General features: G+C 40.1%; 2 protein-coding genes across 4 annotated transcripts; one reads left to right on the forward strand and one right to left on the reverse strand.

The window, feature by feature from the left end:
- The first annotated feature begins 498 nt into the window (after positions 1–498).
- akr1a1b (aldo-keto reductase family 1, member A1b (aldehyde reductase)) lies at positions 499–7,397 on the forward strand. Of its 3 annotated transcripts, none has more exons than XM_044128253.1 (9): positions 499–657; positions 1,700–1,795; positions 2,579–2,698; positions 2,946–3,097; positions 3,972–4,167; positions 4,243–4,442; positions 6,735–6,807; positions 6,914–7,000; positions 7,131–7,397. In XM_044128253.1, the coding sequence occupies exons 2-9, from the start codon at positions 1,715–1,717 to the stop codon at positions 7,194–7,196; spliced, it is 975 nt and encodes a 324-aa protein (XP_043984188.1). In that variant the 5' UTR covers positions 499–657; positions 1,700–1,714; the 3' UTR covers positions 7,197–7,397. The 3 variants fall into 3 exon arrangements, with proteins under 3 accessions (XP_043984188.1, XP_043984187.1, XP_043984189.1); XM_044128252.1 differs by lacking the exon at positions 499–657 and adding an exon at positions 673–796; XM_044128254.1 differs by lacking the exon at positions 499–657 and adding an exon at positions 1,176–1,307.
- Positions 7,398–7,451: 54 nt separating this feature from the next.
- On the reverse strand, positions 7,452–16,938 carry lg10h19orf44 (linkage group 10 C19orf44 homolog). The gene is made up of 10 exons (XM_044128251.1): positions 16,515–16,938; positions 15,432–15,593; positions 14,814–14,935; positions 14,251–14,737; positions 11,780–12,107; positions 10,697–10,758; positions 10,129–10,615; positions 9,964–10,053; positions 8,610–8,776; positions 7,452–7,634 (listed from the first exon to the last, which is right to left on the reverse strand). The coding sequence occupies exons 1-10, from the start codon at positions 16,632–16,634 to the stop codon at positions 7,587–7,589; spliced, it is 2,073 nt and encodes a 690-aa protein (XP_043984186.1). The 5' UTR covers positions 16,635–16,938; the 3' UTR covers positions 7,452–7,586.
- Between the last annotated feature and the right edge of the window lie 212 nt (positions 16,939–17,150).

A 17,150-nucleotide genomic window follows, 5' to 3' on the forward strand; every position in this document is an offset into this window, starting at 1 on the left:
TTCTAAGAGAGCGTTTTTTTTTGTTTTGCCGTTGTTTTCTTTTTCTTCTTTAGTTTCCTGACTTTGCAGTCAAACGATTTGTTGGGATGTCTGGATGGACTTCAGGTGACTGGAAATGGCCAAATCCAAGTTTTTATGTTTTGGTATTGAATACCTAGTTGTTGGGCAGCAATAACTATTTATCGCAACACATTTATGATTTCTTTAAAACTTTGTATTATGTTAACAACACACCTGTGTGGTCCAGACCAGCAAACAGCCCATAGAAGCATCTGGTTGAATTCCCACATACACTCCCTGTGAAAACAGCTGGATTGTATTGCTGTTTTCATACGCTACTTTCACATTTCGAATTAATTTTTGTTTAATATATACTGACATGGCTGAGTCTTTTGAAAATTTCAGTGCATTTTAAAATCTGAAAATTTCTCTTTAATTGACTATTTTTACTTTAATTTTAAAAAAGAGCTAATGCATAGTATTTTCGCCGGAAATCGAGGAATGTACTCTTCCGGGAAAAGGAAGCGTCAGCAAAATCAGGGTGGTGTTTTTGAACAGTTTGAACAGAAAGTGGCAGCTCTGTCCTGGAGAAGCTAAAAGAAAAGGAGTTGTTGTTGAAGTAGCAGGTGGCGGTGCAACCTTTAGAACAGCTCTTCGGTAAGTTAAGCGACGCGGAGCGCCATGTTGGTTGTGCTGTCATTTATTTCACTGCTGATAACAAGCAGCCATGCTCTTATTCAGGAGTCAAATCCTAAAGCGAGCGTTACCTCATTTCTTCTGTGAGGCGGCTAAAAGGGTGAGTTAGATAAATGCTGCCTTTTCTGGTCTTCGTATAATTTTTAGCCGCGAATACGGAACAGAAAATGGGGAATATGCCTGCTCATTTACGGAGTTCCAATCTGGAGCACCATTCTGCTGGCTAGCTGCCTTTATTAAATAAGCTGCAGGCAGCAGCGACTTGGTTTAACAGTTTGAACTGTATAATAAAAAGAAGACTATGAGGAATGATGTTTAGCACTTGGTTATTCTGTGACTTAAAAATATCCAGCGCGAGTACTTTAAGTCCAATAAACGCGAGAGCTGTGGTTACAGCAGCTAACAGATGAAGCAGCAAGTTACTGCAAGATAAATTCACTTTGGTCACGCGCACAGCTGGTTCCTGGATCCTGAAAGTCACGTGACATTCAAACGATGTGAAATATTATGGACTGCGTCGTTTTGGGCTAGGTTTTCAAGTTTTTGTTAAACTTGAGTCTAACTTATGAATAATTGTAGCAGAAGGTCTTTGATGAAGGAAGTTTTGCTTGGTAAATTCTTCTCTGGGCACTGTTTGTTATGTGTGCGGAAAAATATCTTTTAGTTGATATTTGCTTTCGATTAGGAGCGTGGTACTAAAGTAGTTACAATTAACCCAAGTAGTATCAGTAGAACCTAAGTTCAAGATAACATTTTCCTGCATTTATTCCGCTGTCACATCTGCATATTTAAAACTATGAAGTCAGTTTTCACCCATTATGTTGTATCATAGCATCCTCATTGCCGTTTGGATAGACCTCAAAGCCCCCCGGCTCCAACAATGCTAGTCAGAGTAGAACAATATTTATTAATATAGACCAGACGTGTCCGAAGTTAGTTTAGTGTATTTCTTAAAGCTTTGAACCTCCAGGTAAACTACGTTCTCCCATCTTTTCTGTGTAAGGTTTTTTGGAGAGGCATGAATGACTTTGCAGTTCTCAACACTGGGCGGAAGATGCCCCTTATTGGACTGGGCACATGGAAGAGTGAGCCTGGAAAGGTAAAAATAGGATGTTTTATGTTATTCACCTTTTTAAGAGATGCTCTATATTCTCAAAAATGTATACATTGTTGTATTCAGGTGGTCCAGATGGATAAAATCCAGCACATAGAAGTTCACTCAGGAGCTCAGTGAATCCACAGCAGATGCCACAATATTTCTGTTGACACACATTTATTGCTGCTAAATATTACACAGTCAACTGTTGGAGTTATTATGACAAAGTGGAAGTGAGTTGCATTTTCAGTCATGAGCTACTAGGCCATGACATGGTGGTCAGAACCACCACTGGACTCTGGAGAAGTGAAGTATTGTTGAAATGTACGATTAATTTTCTCCTTCCGACAATCCAATGGATGAGTCTGGGTTTGGTGGTTGCCAGGACAACTGCACTGGCTTGACTGTAGTGCCAAACTAGCAATTTAATGTTATTTTTCTGGGCTTCTTTTAAATGTGAATCTGTCTGTTTTGATTGAATTGATTTGAATTTACATTTTTGGATATGGATTGTAACTGTTGTGACCTGACATCTACAAATCTACAGAATGTAACTATATAGCTCATCCACATTACATTACCAATTAAGAATGTTTTGAATGTATTTCACTGTCCATACTGGACAAAAGTCACAGTGATTTTAACAACTGATGTGATTTTATCATTTTTGTGTGCGAGTTTTAAACTGGGACAGACAATTCCATCATTCTTAGGAAGTTCTTCATTCTCCAGAGCTTCACACGAGTTTTCATAACTGCTCAGGTCTCTGCTCATCTGAACTGACAGGTGAAACAAGCCGTTCTGTGGGCCTTGGAGGCTGGCTATCGTCACATTGACTGTGCAGCTATCTATGGGAATGAAGTTGAGATTGGAGAAGCTCTGCAGGAGATTCTGGGCCCAGACAAGGTGAAGCATCCCGTCTCATCAGACTGAGCTCTGAGCTGATGTTGTACTCTTTATCTTTTAGTATTTTATCAAGTACATAAATGTTCCACTTACATGGCTGTCGAAATATTATGTTTACAGTTTTCTTAACATAATAATTCATGTAAAACTTTTTTTTCTTCTTTTTTACCGATTTCCTTCTTTTATGTCACACATTCAAAGTCACTTAAAGTGGTTTTTTCCTAAGATGTCTTGTCTCGTTCTTCAGTCTCTGAGACGAGAGGACGTCTTTGTCACATCTAAGCTGTGGAACAACCGCCATCACCCAGAGGATGTGGAGCCCTCTCTCCTGAAAACACTAAAGGACCTGAAGCTGGAGTACCTGGACCTATACCTCATTCACTGGCCCTACGCCTTCCAGTAAGTTCAGCAGCTTTTTTAGATCAACGTAGTGAAAGGAAAACTGTCCTCACTGTGGCCCGGCTCCTTGTAGAACCGCCTGTAGGAACAATAACTCTGTGGCTGTTTTCTGTCTAACTTTATCAGCCTCATCACTACCTGCATTTCCTCTGACCATACAGTTTTGTAGTTTGACATTTTGATAATAGATCTGCTTAATAGGAACACGCATATTTCGCAAAAAAACTTTGGATTTTGATAAAAAGTCATCAAAATTTCTTTATTTCGTAAAACTGGAATGGAATCACTCAACCAACAACCACATATTGTCACTGGCACAAACTGCAAAGAAGTACAGGAAGTAGTTGGAGGATGATGATGTGACATGTTTTTTAATGACGTATCACATGAGGAAACTTATTCACATGTGATTTTAATTGCGTTTCTTATTTAATAGAAGCGCAGTAATTGCGAATTGCAGTCTTTTTTTTAGATTGGTGAAATATTGACAAAGTCAGGCACATTTGTAATGGAAACACAGCTTTACTCCTGTTCATTAAGGTGTGCTGAGATACATTTATGCACTGCTAGCCTGAAGGACCTACCAATGCTTTTTAATCATGTTGAAGTCTGGACTTTGACTGGGCCATTGGTGCACCTAGATTACTTTCATTTTCAGCCATGATGTTGTAGATTTACCAGATTTAATTTCAGTGGGTGATAATAACTATGCAGAGCTTAGCATATCTATTATCACTTCCCTCCCACCCCCAACAGTTTTATTGTACTAGTGCCTTTGTTCAGTGATCATACAGGAAAGGGGGCATAGATACTGTAAGGTTGGGAGTCAAACTGTGTGCAGCACTCACACCTGTCTCCCGTTTCCATGTGTCAGACGAGGAGATGCTCCGTTCCCCAGGAAGGAGGATGGCTCCCTGCTGTACGATGACACAGACTACAAGGTGACCTGGGCAGCCATGGAGAAGCTGGTGGAGAAGGGCCTGGTCCGATCCATCGGCCTGTCCAACTTCAACAGCAGGCAGATTGACGACATCCTGTCTGTGGCCAGCATTAAGCCCACCGTTCTTCAGGTACGTGGCCTCACTTCAAAGGGTGAGGGACGGAGAACAACCAGCTGAGGGGGCTTCTGTGCATCTGTCTGGCAGGTAGAGAGCCACCCGTACCTGGCCCAGGTAGACCTGCTGGCACACTGTCGGGACCGGGGTCTGGTGGTGACCGCCTACAGCCCCCTGGGGTCTCCAGACCGAGCCTGGAAACATCCAGATGAACCCGTCCTGCTGCAGGAGCCTGCAGTTCTGTCACTGGCAGAGAAGTACAACAAGTCTCCTGCTCAGATCATCCTCAGGTGATTTTACTGATAACAGCATATATACACCACATGCATGTAGCGCTGACTTTGTCCTCCTGTATCAAACTGTATCACATATTGTGTAGTAATATGTTCCTTTGGTGCTTACTATATGTTAGATGGACTTTACAATAGCACTCGTCAAGGAACACTGTCACCATAACAACTGTTGCTGCACGATAAATTGCCAGAGAAGTTATTGCAATAAACAATGATGTTGTGGTTTCGATACCATTTCCAAATAATAAAATAATAATGGCTCACTGATGCAACAACACATTCTCAAAAATCAATATTTAATTTTTTTAAACATTTAACATTGGAATTGGAAGACATTTTAAATATACAAAGTAACTAAAACTGAAACAACAAATAAAATGAATTATGAAGTCACTGTAAAAACAAGTGGCTTTCAGAAAAAGACCAAATCACCAGACTGAGGACTTTTATCATCCAGTTTTTGGTAGAAAGAGAAAAACTAGAAATCATGCAAATGGAAATTATTGAGTTTGTTTTAATTTATCATGGATTAATTGATTTATTGTTTATTGAAGCAGGCCTAGTAACAATGCATGTTTTGAAATATTAACTATATATTTATTTTATTCTCCTTTCTGAAGCATCAGAATGGAGGAAAATACCACAGTTGCGTCTCAAATTAATATGAACGGTAATTTTATTAATTCAATTAAAGTTAAAGTGGTTTTGTTGCACATATGGGAAATATTTTAAGTCAATTTATGTAATTATGGCTAATATAAATTCTAAATTCAGCTTTTTGTTAAATTACTATATTACATAAAATCAAGAGATTTTAGCATTGAAATGTTATGTTGCATATTATGGAGAGAGTTGTCCAGTAACGCCTGTATCAGGCCCAGATAATAATCAAGGTCTTCAGAGGGTTGTATCCAAGCATAAGATTGGAAAGTCTAGTGGAAGGAAAATGTGGCATAATAGAAAAAAAATATGAATAGGAGTGAGAGATATCTGCAGTAGTTGGGTGATGACTTATGAAAAGTAGTGAGAGTATTTCTTCACATTGGAGTATTAATAAATGCTGCAGGTTTTGTTGTTTTCTGTTACTACTTTTCTGGTGCCAATTTCTGCTACTTAGCTGTATTTTTTCAACAGTGATACAGTATGTCACCACTCATTCCAATATTAAACTACATACATTTTTTTGTCTATAGATTTAAAGCTGTCTTGACAGTGACCCTATAAACTGACAACTACATTTTTAAAACAAGAATATGCTGCAGCTTTTAAAACTATTGCAAATTTAGTTGGTTGTCAAAGAAATAAAGGGAAGCGCCATGAGCTACCCCAGGAAAAAAGGCAGTGAGTCAGCAAAAACCCACTGATTTCGTGGAAGTAAAAGGACAAACAAGAGGAAGCAGCAATGACTGGAGTATAGAAAAGTCCCAGTAATGAAAGATGTCACTGGTTGGTGGGTTCCAGTAATGCACATCTTGTAACCAGTCTTTAGCTGGAAACTTTCAGCCCCATAGAGAAGCGTTACATCTCCTGAGCCAAAATGTAGAAGTAACATTCTACGATTAAATGAAATTTAGTGTCAGTTGGCAACAATAGCAGAAGAGAAATGAAAATTGGACTTTAAAGAGGCAGTGTTATTTAAAAATAAAAAATTTTGAGCTTTACATCATATTATAAATTATTTCCTCACCATAAACCTACATGCAGTGTTGCTCTAATTCTGTCATGCATGTTTGAGAAATCCTCCTGCGCCTCGTGAGCAGCCCTCCTCCACGGCTCTCCCACTCAGCTCTTCAGACTAGCCAGCAGCTCATCTGATGAAATTATTATAGGAGCTACTCATCAGTGCTGGTAAAACATTGTTAAAGGGTTAATGGAGGAGCCGTGTTGTGATGACTTTCTGAAGGCACAGTTTTAGAGCAGGAGTTCTTAAAGAGACAGAGGCCCAATTTCAACATGTTAAATTAGAAGGTAAAATATCTTTTAAGTCATATTTGATCTACATAGTATTTTTATAACATACTTGATTATGCTATGAAATGGCACCATGAGCCTGGAAAATACATACTGCCCCTTAAAAAGAAATCTGTAATTCATGAAGATATAATAGATATAACCTCTTTCCTACCATGCAAGCAGGGATTTGAATTAGATCTCTAAATATAAATGTAATTTTTTTTTTTTCTTTTGTGGTTAAGGATTTTGGGCCACATGCCAATTTTTCTCCCATATCCGTATTTATGTAGCCATAAACACGGTTTCTCCAAGTCTATTAAACTCTGGTCCTTTCAGATGGCAGACACAACGAGGCGTAGTAACAATTCCTAAGAGTGTGACAGAGTCACGCATCAAGGAGAACATCCAGGTAATCTGTCTGTCACTGCAGTTTTCTTCCACATAACATGTTCAGTGAGCTCAGGTGTTTTCTGTGCTTCTGTCTTTATTTGCTGAATAAACGCCTTTTCCATCAGGTGTTTGATTTTACCCTCGAAGCAGAAGAAATGAAAAGCATCACAGCACTAAACAGAGGCTGGCGCTACATCGTACCAATGATTGAGGTGAGTAGGCAGCATGTTGACATGATTCGCAGTTCCTCTGCAGCCTTTTGAAGCAAAAACATGACCTAGATGTCAAAAAATATCCGCCCAGGCAAGAGAAGCGCACTGACTTTGGCTCTACTTGTTTCAGGTGGAGGGGAAGCGAGTTCCCAGGGATGCAGGACATCCACACTACCCCTTCAACGACCCCTACTGATGACCAACACTATAGCCTCAATTTGTGCCTTCAACTTTAACCTCACATTGCTCATCAGTGTAGTTGTGCCATCTATCTTCACTCTGTTAGATTCTGCGCTTGTCCTTTGAATGCATCATGGTGACAGTCTGAGACTGTAATGGAATTACTGTAACTGAATGCACACCTGTTCTTTTTTTAAATAAACATTTTGTTACGTTGTCTGATGGATTGTTTCCACAGTTGACCATGGAAAATCATGAAGCAAAACAGTACTTTATTAACTCTGTTTGTTGTTTTATTTTGTCTTTGCTACAACAATCCATTATTAAAATGTTTTAGTGAATGTAGAAAGTGGTCAGGATGTTTCTGAAGCAGCTGGCTCAGCCTCCATTTCCTGTAGAACCTTCTCTATGTTTTCTCCCTGTGAGGTTTGGGACGTCTGCGCCTGCGGATGCTCTGTGAAAAACAAAGTTTAATCATCAATCTCATTTGAAAATTCACAAATTCTGAAGTTTAACTAAAAATTACAGTCCTAAAGCTGCACTATGAAACTTATTAAGAAAAATATTTTTTACACATTTGTTGAAACTGTCAATACGGTATGAGAAATAAACAGAAAAAAAGAATCAAGCTCCTTCCTGCTGACAGTGCTAATTAGAAACACCCAATCAAACCTAGGAGGTGGGTCTTGGTATTGTCAATCACCCCACCCGTTGCTTTCTGCTACACAGCAGCTAGCATAGCCTATTGTGAATATGAGGCTAGTTAGCATGGCCACCGATGATGGAAAAATTCTTTTCTACCCTGGGCACATTTAGCAGCAAACACATGAGCTTGATTGGAAGCGCTAAGCCCCTGCTGGCCCTGATTGGTTGGGTTTGGTTGGAGTGGTGCAGTAGAAGCTCAGGGAGCAGACGGAGGAGATTGATCTTTTCACAGATTATCTGTGGTACAAATTGTCATGACATGGCAACAGTTTTAACAAATACGTAAACTTTTTCTATAACAGTTACATACTGCAGCTTTAAGCAAACAAATGTGTCATAATGCAGAGGCATGAATATATCAAGAAAATAAAATGGTAGATATGCTAGCTAGACCACTGACATGCAGTATTTATACTCCTATGCAGGTGCAGTTCTAGACATCCCACTGAATTCTGCTCATAATCAGTTTTAGACTCAAACTTTCCAAGTAACTTTGAAACTAATCTGAAACAACTTCTAAATCATCAAGAGATATGATGGAAACAAAACCACACTTGAAAAAGCTCTTTTGTCTTAACAGTAAGAATTATTTGAAGACAAGACATAAATTGCAAATAAAGATCTTAATAAGGTAACAAATTCAAAAATGCTTTATTGACCCCAAAGGTAAATTAAACATTGTTGTAATTCAAATTCTTTAAAGAAACAAGTGTGTAAGGCTGACCAGCATGGTTTCCTCCAGGGTGGTGTATCTGTAGTTGGGGGGCTCCAGGCTTTGAATCAGGCAGGTATGGAGATGTTCACTGCGCTCCATGAACTGCTTAGTCATGGCCAGCTGCTGCTTCAGCATTTCATTCAGAGCAAATCCAGCTGGGTCCAACATGCTCACAGCTGATGGAGTGAAAAAGAAATCTGGTCAGTACTGCTTCTGCAGAACTCATGACACATGAGGTACACCAATAAATCCGACCTGATTTTCCTTAGTTTTGTGAAACTAAGGAAATAACACCACATAACACCAATGATTCACTGGTGTTATCTACCTCCACCGGACTGAAAATCAGCCACCGTCCCATTCTGCTCTGCCCAGCGAGAAGCAGGAATCACATCTGCATGTTAACAATTGTCACCCTACTGTTGCCAACTTCCTGTTTTACTACAGTTTATACTTGAAGCTTGGGTGAGGCTAAAGGTTAATGGTTTTGGCTGTTTGGCTGCTGTAAAAACCATATTAAGATGTTCCATAGGATTTGCCTTTACTGTGTAAACAATTCATGTTAATATAAGTAAACAATTTGGAATTCTTCTTTTGCACTATGAGAACTCATCAGAATATGATTTTATTGGGATTTAGGGTTTGACTTCAAGATGGAACTTTAAAATGTTATTGGCACTTTACACATTAAGTATATTTAAATCCTGTCTTTTTTTGGGAAGGTTATGTGCAGCAATTTCACCTTTTTTAAGACCATATTATGTATGTAAAACAAAAAAACTTAAAAAAATTGCAATTTTGACCACAACTTATGAAATTTTATTTATTTATTTCCAAAAAGTGAAATAATAGGAGCCAAAATGTGAGTAGATCATACATAAATAACGTTTTACGTTTTTACCTTAAATATTACCTGTTCTTAGTCTGCATAGCTCCACAGTGGATCGCCTAATGAAGTACATAGAACTACAACAAAGTACATGAATAGAATATAAGAGCGTTCTATATTTATATATGAAACAAGAAGAGCAGGAATCTGAAAGGTGGATGCTGCAATAACTAAAAGCAGTCTTATGAAGCAACCTGCAAACGCAGCATTCCACCCATAGATGGCGATGCAGCACATCTTTAGCTTCAGAAAGACAATCAGCCAGCAGAGATAAACTAGGTTTTCCCCCATCTTTTTGAAAACCGATCATCTCTGAGTTAGTGATGATTTCAAAAGATCTAGTCGAACCTCACAGGAAGAGAAATCTCTGTTGTTAGTGATTCCCGCCCCCACCCAACAACCATAAGCTCCCTTTAATTCAGCACCAAAGGTGAGGTTGTGCATCTCAATCTGGCCCGGGGCCAGCGGACGTACCTTCTAACCTGTCTGCACTGAAGGCATGGGGGGACACATGCGTGGGCCCCACATAGATCCTGCCAACCATGGGGTCCAGCGGAGCCGTACCTTCAGAACGAGAGCCCAGAGTCAGATAAAGCTTCATAAACATGATCAGAACTCAGTCTGACAAATATCACTGACCTGCTGACCAGGAGTCCCCTGGTGGATCAGGCCACGTCTGTGCTGCTGCGTCTTTGAAACTCCTCCTGACTGAAGCATGCCTTCCTGAATGCTGAGAAAAGCTCCGTCTGCTTCTGCTGATCAATTCTGATCTCACACTGGAGAAAGTACTGGAATAATCATCTTCCATCTTCCTGAGAGACTCGTCTGTCCTGGAAACCGCCTGTGTGACCTTTGATCTGACCTCTGATCTGACCTCTGATCTAACCTCTGATCTAACCTCTGCTTCCTCATCATCACCTCCTCCCAGGTACTCTGAAATCTGCCTGGCGCTAGAATCAGTTTCAAAGTCGCTGTTATAATCCACTGCCGCCTCTTCCTCCTCCTCCCATGGTGACAGCTGGCGTCTACTTTGGGATCCAGGGACAGCGTCGGCCATTTTGTTTTGATTCTGCATTGGTACCAAAGCCAAATCAGTAAAATGAGTCTCTTGGTAATTTGATGAGCTCTGGAACAAAAAGTTAACATGGTTTAATATGAAAGATTTGACATCATTACACTGATTTTCCATCACATGTTTTGTTCCCACCTGTATTCCTGGCGTTTTAGAAGGAGTCAGCTCATGGAGAGTCATCACATTGACCCTGATCTCTGCAGAAAAGAAACAGAAAATAGTTTCCTCTTAATAACAGTTGTTGACGCATGCTGATGTCTCAGATGGATGTAGCATCATTGCAGTTTCAGCAGCTCTGTTTTGAGAGCTTAGTGTCTTGCAAAACTATTCACACCCCTTAAACCTTTCACATTTTGTAGAGATGAACTCTGATCTGAACCTTCAAAGATACATAAGGCAGCTATAAAAATATATATATTTTATAAATCACTGAAAGTAGCACCACAATACATTAAGTGTGCATTGTGGTCTAGTCTGCTCTGCATTCCCAGGACCAGAACCAAACATGGAGAAACAGCATTGAGCATCTATGCTCCACAAATCTGGAACAAACGTCCAAAAAACTGAAAAACAGAAAAAAACTGAGTACCTTCAAATCAAAGCTGAAAACTCACCTGTTTAGGATAACTGGAACATCATAACATCTGTTTTTCAACTTGTGTCTTTTATCATCAATTGCCAGGTTGCTGAAATGTGCTGCACTAATAAACTTGCCTTACCGCCTAGAAGATTTCACTTTTTATTGTTTATTTATATAACTTGAATTTCTCAGCGTTGTCAAACTGATTAAATAATCCTATTGATCACAAATGGTATTTTGGCCAACACTTGTTGCATCCTAAACAATCCTTTTCAAAAATACAATTTTACACACTGTGAAAACATTATAATTAGGATATTTTATATAGACTTAATTAAGCCCCCTTTTACTCTGACACTCCTAAATAAAATCCAGTCCAATCACTTGAGCGCTGAAGACTAAATAATTAATAGGGTTTGTTTTATTTTGAGAACAAATCCAGCTGTTCTAGAAGAACAAAAGTTCTCCAAAACACTAATAATCCACCAGGAACAGTGTGTTTGTTCTGCAAAGGAAAAGTGGAGGTACAACCTGGGCCTTCTAGGATGCATGAGAGGAAGAGGGACAAGAATAATGTTAAAGCCTACTGATCTCTGATCTTGTGATCGTGTTCTCCTCCCCTGATGGGCCCCCCTCACCTTCTGAAGAAGCTGAGCTCATGTGACTGTGTGGATGCTCAGATCCCGGCCCCACAGGGACCAGCTCCTCCAGAGAAAGCACTTCAGCACGGCTTGACAAGGATGAGTGGCTGCGCCGCGGATCCTCTGCCTTCTGAGAGGAGCCCTGCCTCTCTGAGGTGGTGGCGGGGCGGCGGAGTGAAGGGGGCGACGGGGACAGCGCCGAAGGACTGAACTGGGCCTGGGCCTGACCGGTGAATCGGAACGGAGAGCTGTGACAGGAAGGAGAGGGCAGTGAAGGGCTTGCAGCAGCTGGCCTTTCATCCTTCTCACTGGGACTGCTGAGTGTCTGCATGAGAGGAAAGAACAGCCAGGCTTTAAATCCGCTCAGGTTGTCAGAGCAGTACAGCTTCACGAAAATCCCCTGATGGATTCAGTGAAACAATCCAGGTAAAAAAATAAAAAATCCAATATTTTCAGTTTCAAAATCACTAGTTTTAACATTTTACCATCTCAAAAAAAAAAAAAAAGGAATCTACATAAATATGTAATTTTCACTGTCTCTGTTGTGACTGTATGAGTCTGCGACACAGCAGTTCTCTTTCTCTTTCTGTTGTTGCTTCACGTAACTGAGGTTAGTGGCCCCCCGTTCAAGCGGCGGCATCTCCAGGTCCCCCTCCTCTGATTCAGTAAGGTCGGGGTCCAGCAATCTCATCCATCTGTTTTATCCTGTTCCCATGGGCGTTTGCTGCTGTGCTCAGCATCAGACTTTATCATTTCACAGACTGATCCTGTGGTAAACCCATTGAGTCATTCACTCAAAAAAAGTTTTCCCTTGTATGTATGTATATATATATATATATATATATATATATATATATATATATATATATATATATATATATATATATATATATATATATATATATATATATATATATGAGGACAGCACAGAGGCCCTCATCATGGCCGCCCAGGAACAGGCCCTAAACACCAGAGCAATTGAGGCCCAGATCTACCACACCAGACAAGACCCAAGGTGTAGGTTGTGCAAGGAGGCCCCTGAGACAGTCCAACACATAACAGCAGGGTGCAAGGTACTGGCAGGGAAAGAATACATGGAACGACACAACCAAGTGGCAGGCATAGTGTACAGAAATATCTGTGCAGAATATGGACTGGAACCCCCAAGATCAAAGTGGGAAACACCCCCGAAGGTAGTGGAGAATGACCGAGCTAAGATCCTGTGGGACTTCCAGATCCAGACAGACAAAATGGTGAGGGCAAACCAACCAGACATAGTCGTGGTGGATAAACAACAAAGGAAAGCCGTTGTGGTGGATGTGGCAATACCAAGTGACTGCAACATCAGGAAAAAGGAGCATGAGAAACTAGAGAAGTACCAGGGCCTAAGGGAGGAACTGGAGAGGGCCTGGAAGGTGAAGACCACAGTGGTGCCTGTGGTCATCGGGACCCTCGGGGCAGTCACCCCCAAACTGGAACAGTGGCTACAACAGATCCCAGGAACAACATCAGACATCTCAGTCCAGAAATGTGCAGTCCTAGGCACAGCCAAGATACTGCGCAGAACCCTCAAGCTCTTAGGCCTCTGGTAGAGGACCCGAGCTAAGAGGAAGAAGAATCACCACCCGCGGTGGGTGAGAAGGGAATTTTTTTTTTTTATATATATATATATAATTCCTTGAAGAATAGCTGACTTCAAATTCTTTGGAAATAGCTAAAAAACAGAGTTTAATTAATAAAATAAATTGTAAAATTTTGTTCCAAATGATCACAAAAGGAAATAAACAAGTATTTTTCCATCATTATTATTAGTTTGGCATGTTCCACACCAAGAGTGAATAGTGGGAAGAGGATCTGTTTAATATTTACATAAAAATCTATATTTGAATAAATACTACATTAAACAAGAACGTCTCAGAGAACATGTAATGTTTAATGCAATTAGCTGTGAAACACACCAATTTGTTTCAGTAAGCAATCGTTTAGAATATTTATAATATTGACCAAAATGATCAGAATTTTTTTCCATAAGAGAGCAGCCGTATGAAGGTCCAAAGGGGACAAAATTATCAAATAAATACATCCTTAAATCATTATTTAAATTTACCAATAAATAAATAAACTTGTTTAAAAAAAATGGCTAAATCATTTAATAAATGTGGAATTTATTAAATGTGTCACTAAATCATTAAAATGCAAACTTATAATAGCCATTGTAGATAATTTATTAAATATAAAATTAAATATTTCATGATTCTTGTTGCATGAAAAAAATGCAGAATCACCACAAAATAATACTGTCTGTCAAATCGTCCAATAAAGTAAAGAGCCGGGGCTGTGGGTGGGGCTAACACTGGCCTGTGCAAACAGTCACATACTTAAAGTGGAATTTCTTGTTTGACTATAAACAAATAAAGACAGATTTCTTCTCAAAGAGATTAAATTTGACAAAGTGAAAGCAAACCTACCCTGTGTGGTCTTTTCACAGATGAAGATGTCCCGGGTCCGGACATGCTGATCAATTCTACCGAGTCTCCAAGCAGTTTCATCATGTCTTCTTCATCACTTTCCAGACTCACACCTCTCATTGGTCTCCTTGGCTTCCTCTCCAACCCTCCAGAACGTTCAACAGCATTCCCGGCTCGTGATCTGAACACGACGCCAGCAGCAGCAGGTTTTGTTGCCTCGGGGGGAGCAGAGTTTTTCTTTTTGAGGAAACATTTCTCCCTCTGGTTCTGGTCAGTGTCGAACCGCACTGACAACGCCGCAGAGGCCTCCCTGATCTGGACGGCTGCAGCTGGCGACATTTCCACATCCGAGGCTGGACTGAGGACAGCTGCTGAGGCCTTCTTAGCCTGTTCTAGCTCCTGCTTGCGGCTCCGGACACGACTCTCGATTTCAGCTAGCCTACGCAAGGCTGGAGCCTGAGAGCAACGCTGGGAGGATGACACACATCTGACCAAAGAAACCCCAAAATAGATCAATTGACAATTTATTTAGACCCACTTCTTTTATAGTAACAGGAGTTCACCTTTGTTGTACCACAGCCTGCGCTCGGTTCCTGCTGACAGGCGAGTGGCTGCTGTTAGCTGGTTTTGGAGCCTTCTTTAGGAACCTGCTCCCTTCTCCCAGTGAACTCTGAGGCCTGAGATCCTAAAGCAAAAGAACCAGACCTAAGATTAGGACTCAGTTAAATGGTAAACAGACTGAAAGGCACTCTTTTCCTGGTCTCAGAAGAAGAAAGTTATAGATCCTTCACTGTGCTCAGCAGTGAATGTGAACCGTTGTTCATGCTAAACCCACATGGAGAGTTTACACCCTAAAGCTTAATTTCATCTGTCCGAAGAAAACTTAACATGCTTATGTTTGTAACAGTAAGACAAACAATTCTTAATTCTTGTATCAATCAATCAAAAAAAACAAACAAACAAAAATAACAACTTAGCATTCAGATAGAATATAATGGTTGTTATGGATACCTGGTGACCAGGAGAGGACTTGATTTACAGCTGGTCCCCAACACACTACTGTTTTTGTTCTAGATTTTAAGAGGTAAATTTATACACATCTTCTCAAGGGGAACCAAAATGTCTCTGTATATTTCCCATGACATTCAACTGTATTTAATGATGACATCACTATACCTTACCTGGGTTGAATCTCCCTTTCTCTCAAGGTTTTCTTGTATATTAGCAAGTCTGGCAGATGCAGCACCCTGTTCAGAAGCAGAGGTCTCTGAGGCGAGGTCACTCAGGTCAGAGAACAAGTTGTGGCTGTTTGGAGGAACATGTCCGGTTCTGAAGGAGGTTCCCTAGACACAAGGAGAGATGCAACAAATTTGTTTGTGTACTAATCTCTGGCAAAAAGCAGTTTTACAGCAAAGCGGTAAAATGAAATATTTACATTTTTGTTTTATTTTTACTGTCATAAATAAGATATTAACATTTTACAGTTAGCATGACCAGCTAACTGTAAAATATCAGTGGATTGACAAGATGACCTTCAATTAATAGCACTAGTTTCCAGTTTGTAACCCATTTCAAAAAGTTCAATCAGGTGAAAATGGCATGAGCTGATTCCAAGCAGTTCTGCTGCCAACAATAGAGTTGAACAAAAACTCTGACTCTTCTGGTTTTATTATTTTCCATGTCATAAAAACTCACCTTTTTCTAATAGTAACCCAGATGACGCTGTTCCCAACTTTGCGACTTTGTTGGCATATTTAGTCACATTTCTTTTTCTTTTTTTATTTCATAAAAGTGAATGGCAACTTTTTTATTCTGTTATCGGTGACAGCATGTCACCAAAGTCTTCAATTTGTAAAGTAAATTTAAACACCTCAACCTCAATGTAATGATGATCCTTGCATCATCATTACATTGATGTGAGGACCTGATCCCACCATGGAGGATTTCAGCTCCTGCTGATACCTTACACACAGAACAATCTACATATAGTAATCCAAGACCTTGAGACCCAGTAGCTTTTTTTCGTGTGGTATTGTTTCTTAAGTTACCTTAGATATGTCTAAAGTGAAGTAGCATGATGATATTCAGACAGAAGCAAAAAATGATTCATGGTGGATTATACAAAGAATATGTTTGCAAATAATTACTATGACTGCATAATTCACAATCCATATCATTCTAATATGAAAATCTATATTCTTTTCTACTCGCCATGATTTTGACGAAAACACATTTTCAAAACGTTCTGGACTGTGAGTGCACACCTGTGTTTTGGTGGCCGAGTCCTGGGTGGAGCCTCCTCCGTCTCCTGTGCTGCTCCTCTTGGCTGACAGCAGCGCCTCAGCCCGGTTCAGAGCCGAACTCCGACCGCTTACCTTCCACATGTTTCAGCTGGTTCTCATGAGCTGGCCGTTACGTCGTCAGTCGTTTTTTTCCCCTTACATGTTCCTCTCTTTTGGTATTTACCACACAGGGGAAACATTCTAAGCTAGATAGTAGCCAAACCGATAGTAGCTAGTATTATCTGCATATTGCGCTTTCTTTGAATTCATTTGGATATCTCCTAACCTCTGAACAATTCATCTTCTATCGAATAACACAATATATCCGGTTTCATCTTGTTTTAACTATTCACTCACTCATACCAGCAGACTAGCGTCCCTTGTTTCCATGGAAGAGCTTCTGTTCTTCTTCTTGATATCGAACGTAGGACGAAATCAGATTCGTAGCGCCACCTACAGTTTGAACGTGTTAATGCATACATCAGCCAGTCATTCATGCACCTCCTTTTAGGATGAGAATTTCAACCTTCAAAAGGCAAATTATGAGATTCAAAACCATAATATTGAGATTTAATGTTCAACATAAAAAGAGGCATTGCTTTGGATCTTTACAGTCCT

This window comes from Gambusia affinis, linkage group LG10, assembly GCF_019740435.1.
Source record: "Gambusia affinis linkage group LG10, SWU_Gaff_1.0, whole genome shotgun sequence".
Classification (NCBI taxonomy): domain Eukaryota; kingdom Metazoa; phylum Chordata; class Actinopteri; order Cyprinodontiformes; family Poeciliidae; genus Gambusia; species Gambusia affinis.

Bases quoted from the DNA above. Each gene is read 5' to 3' on its own strand.
- akr1a1b (XM_044128252.1), top strand. From the start codon at position 728: ATGCTCTTATTCAGGAGTCAAATCCTAAAGCGAGCGTTACCTCATTTC. The intron at 1,796-2,578 runs GTAAAAATAGGA...CTGAACTGACAG, and splicing joins GGAAGAGTGAGCCTGGAAAG to GTGAAACAAGCCGTTCTGTG. The intron at 6,808-6,913 runs GTAATCTGTCTG...CTTTTCCATCAG, and splicing joins GCATCAAGGAGAACATCCAG to GTGTTTGATTTTACCCTCGA.
- lg10h19orf44 (XM_044128251.1), bottom strand. From the start codon at position 16,634: ATGTGGAAGGTAAGCGGTCGGAGTTCGGCTCTGAACCGGGCTGAGGCG. The intron at 15,594-16,514 runs GTGTGCACTCAC...CCTTGTGTCTAG, and splicing joins ACTCGGCCACCAAAACACAG to GGAACCTCCTTCAGAACCGG. The intron at 12,108-14,250 runs GTAGGTTTGCTT...CCTCTCATGCAG, and splicing joins CTGTGAAAAGACCACACAGG to ACACTCAGCAGTCCCAGTGA.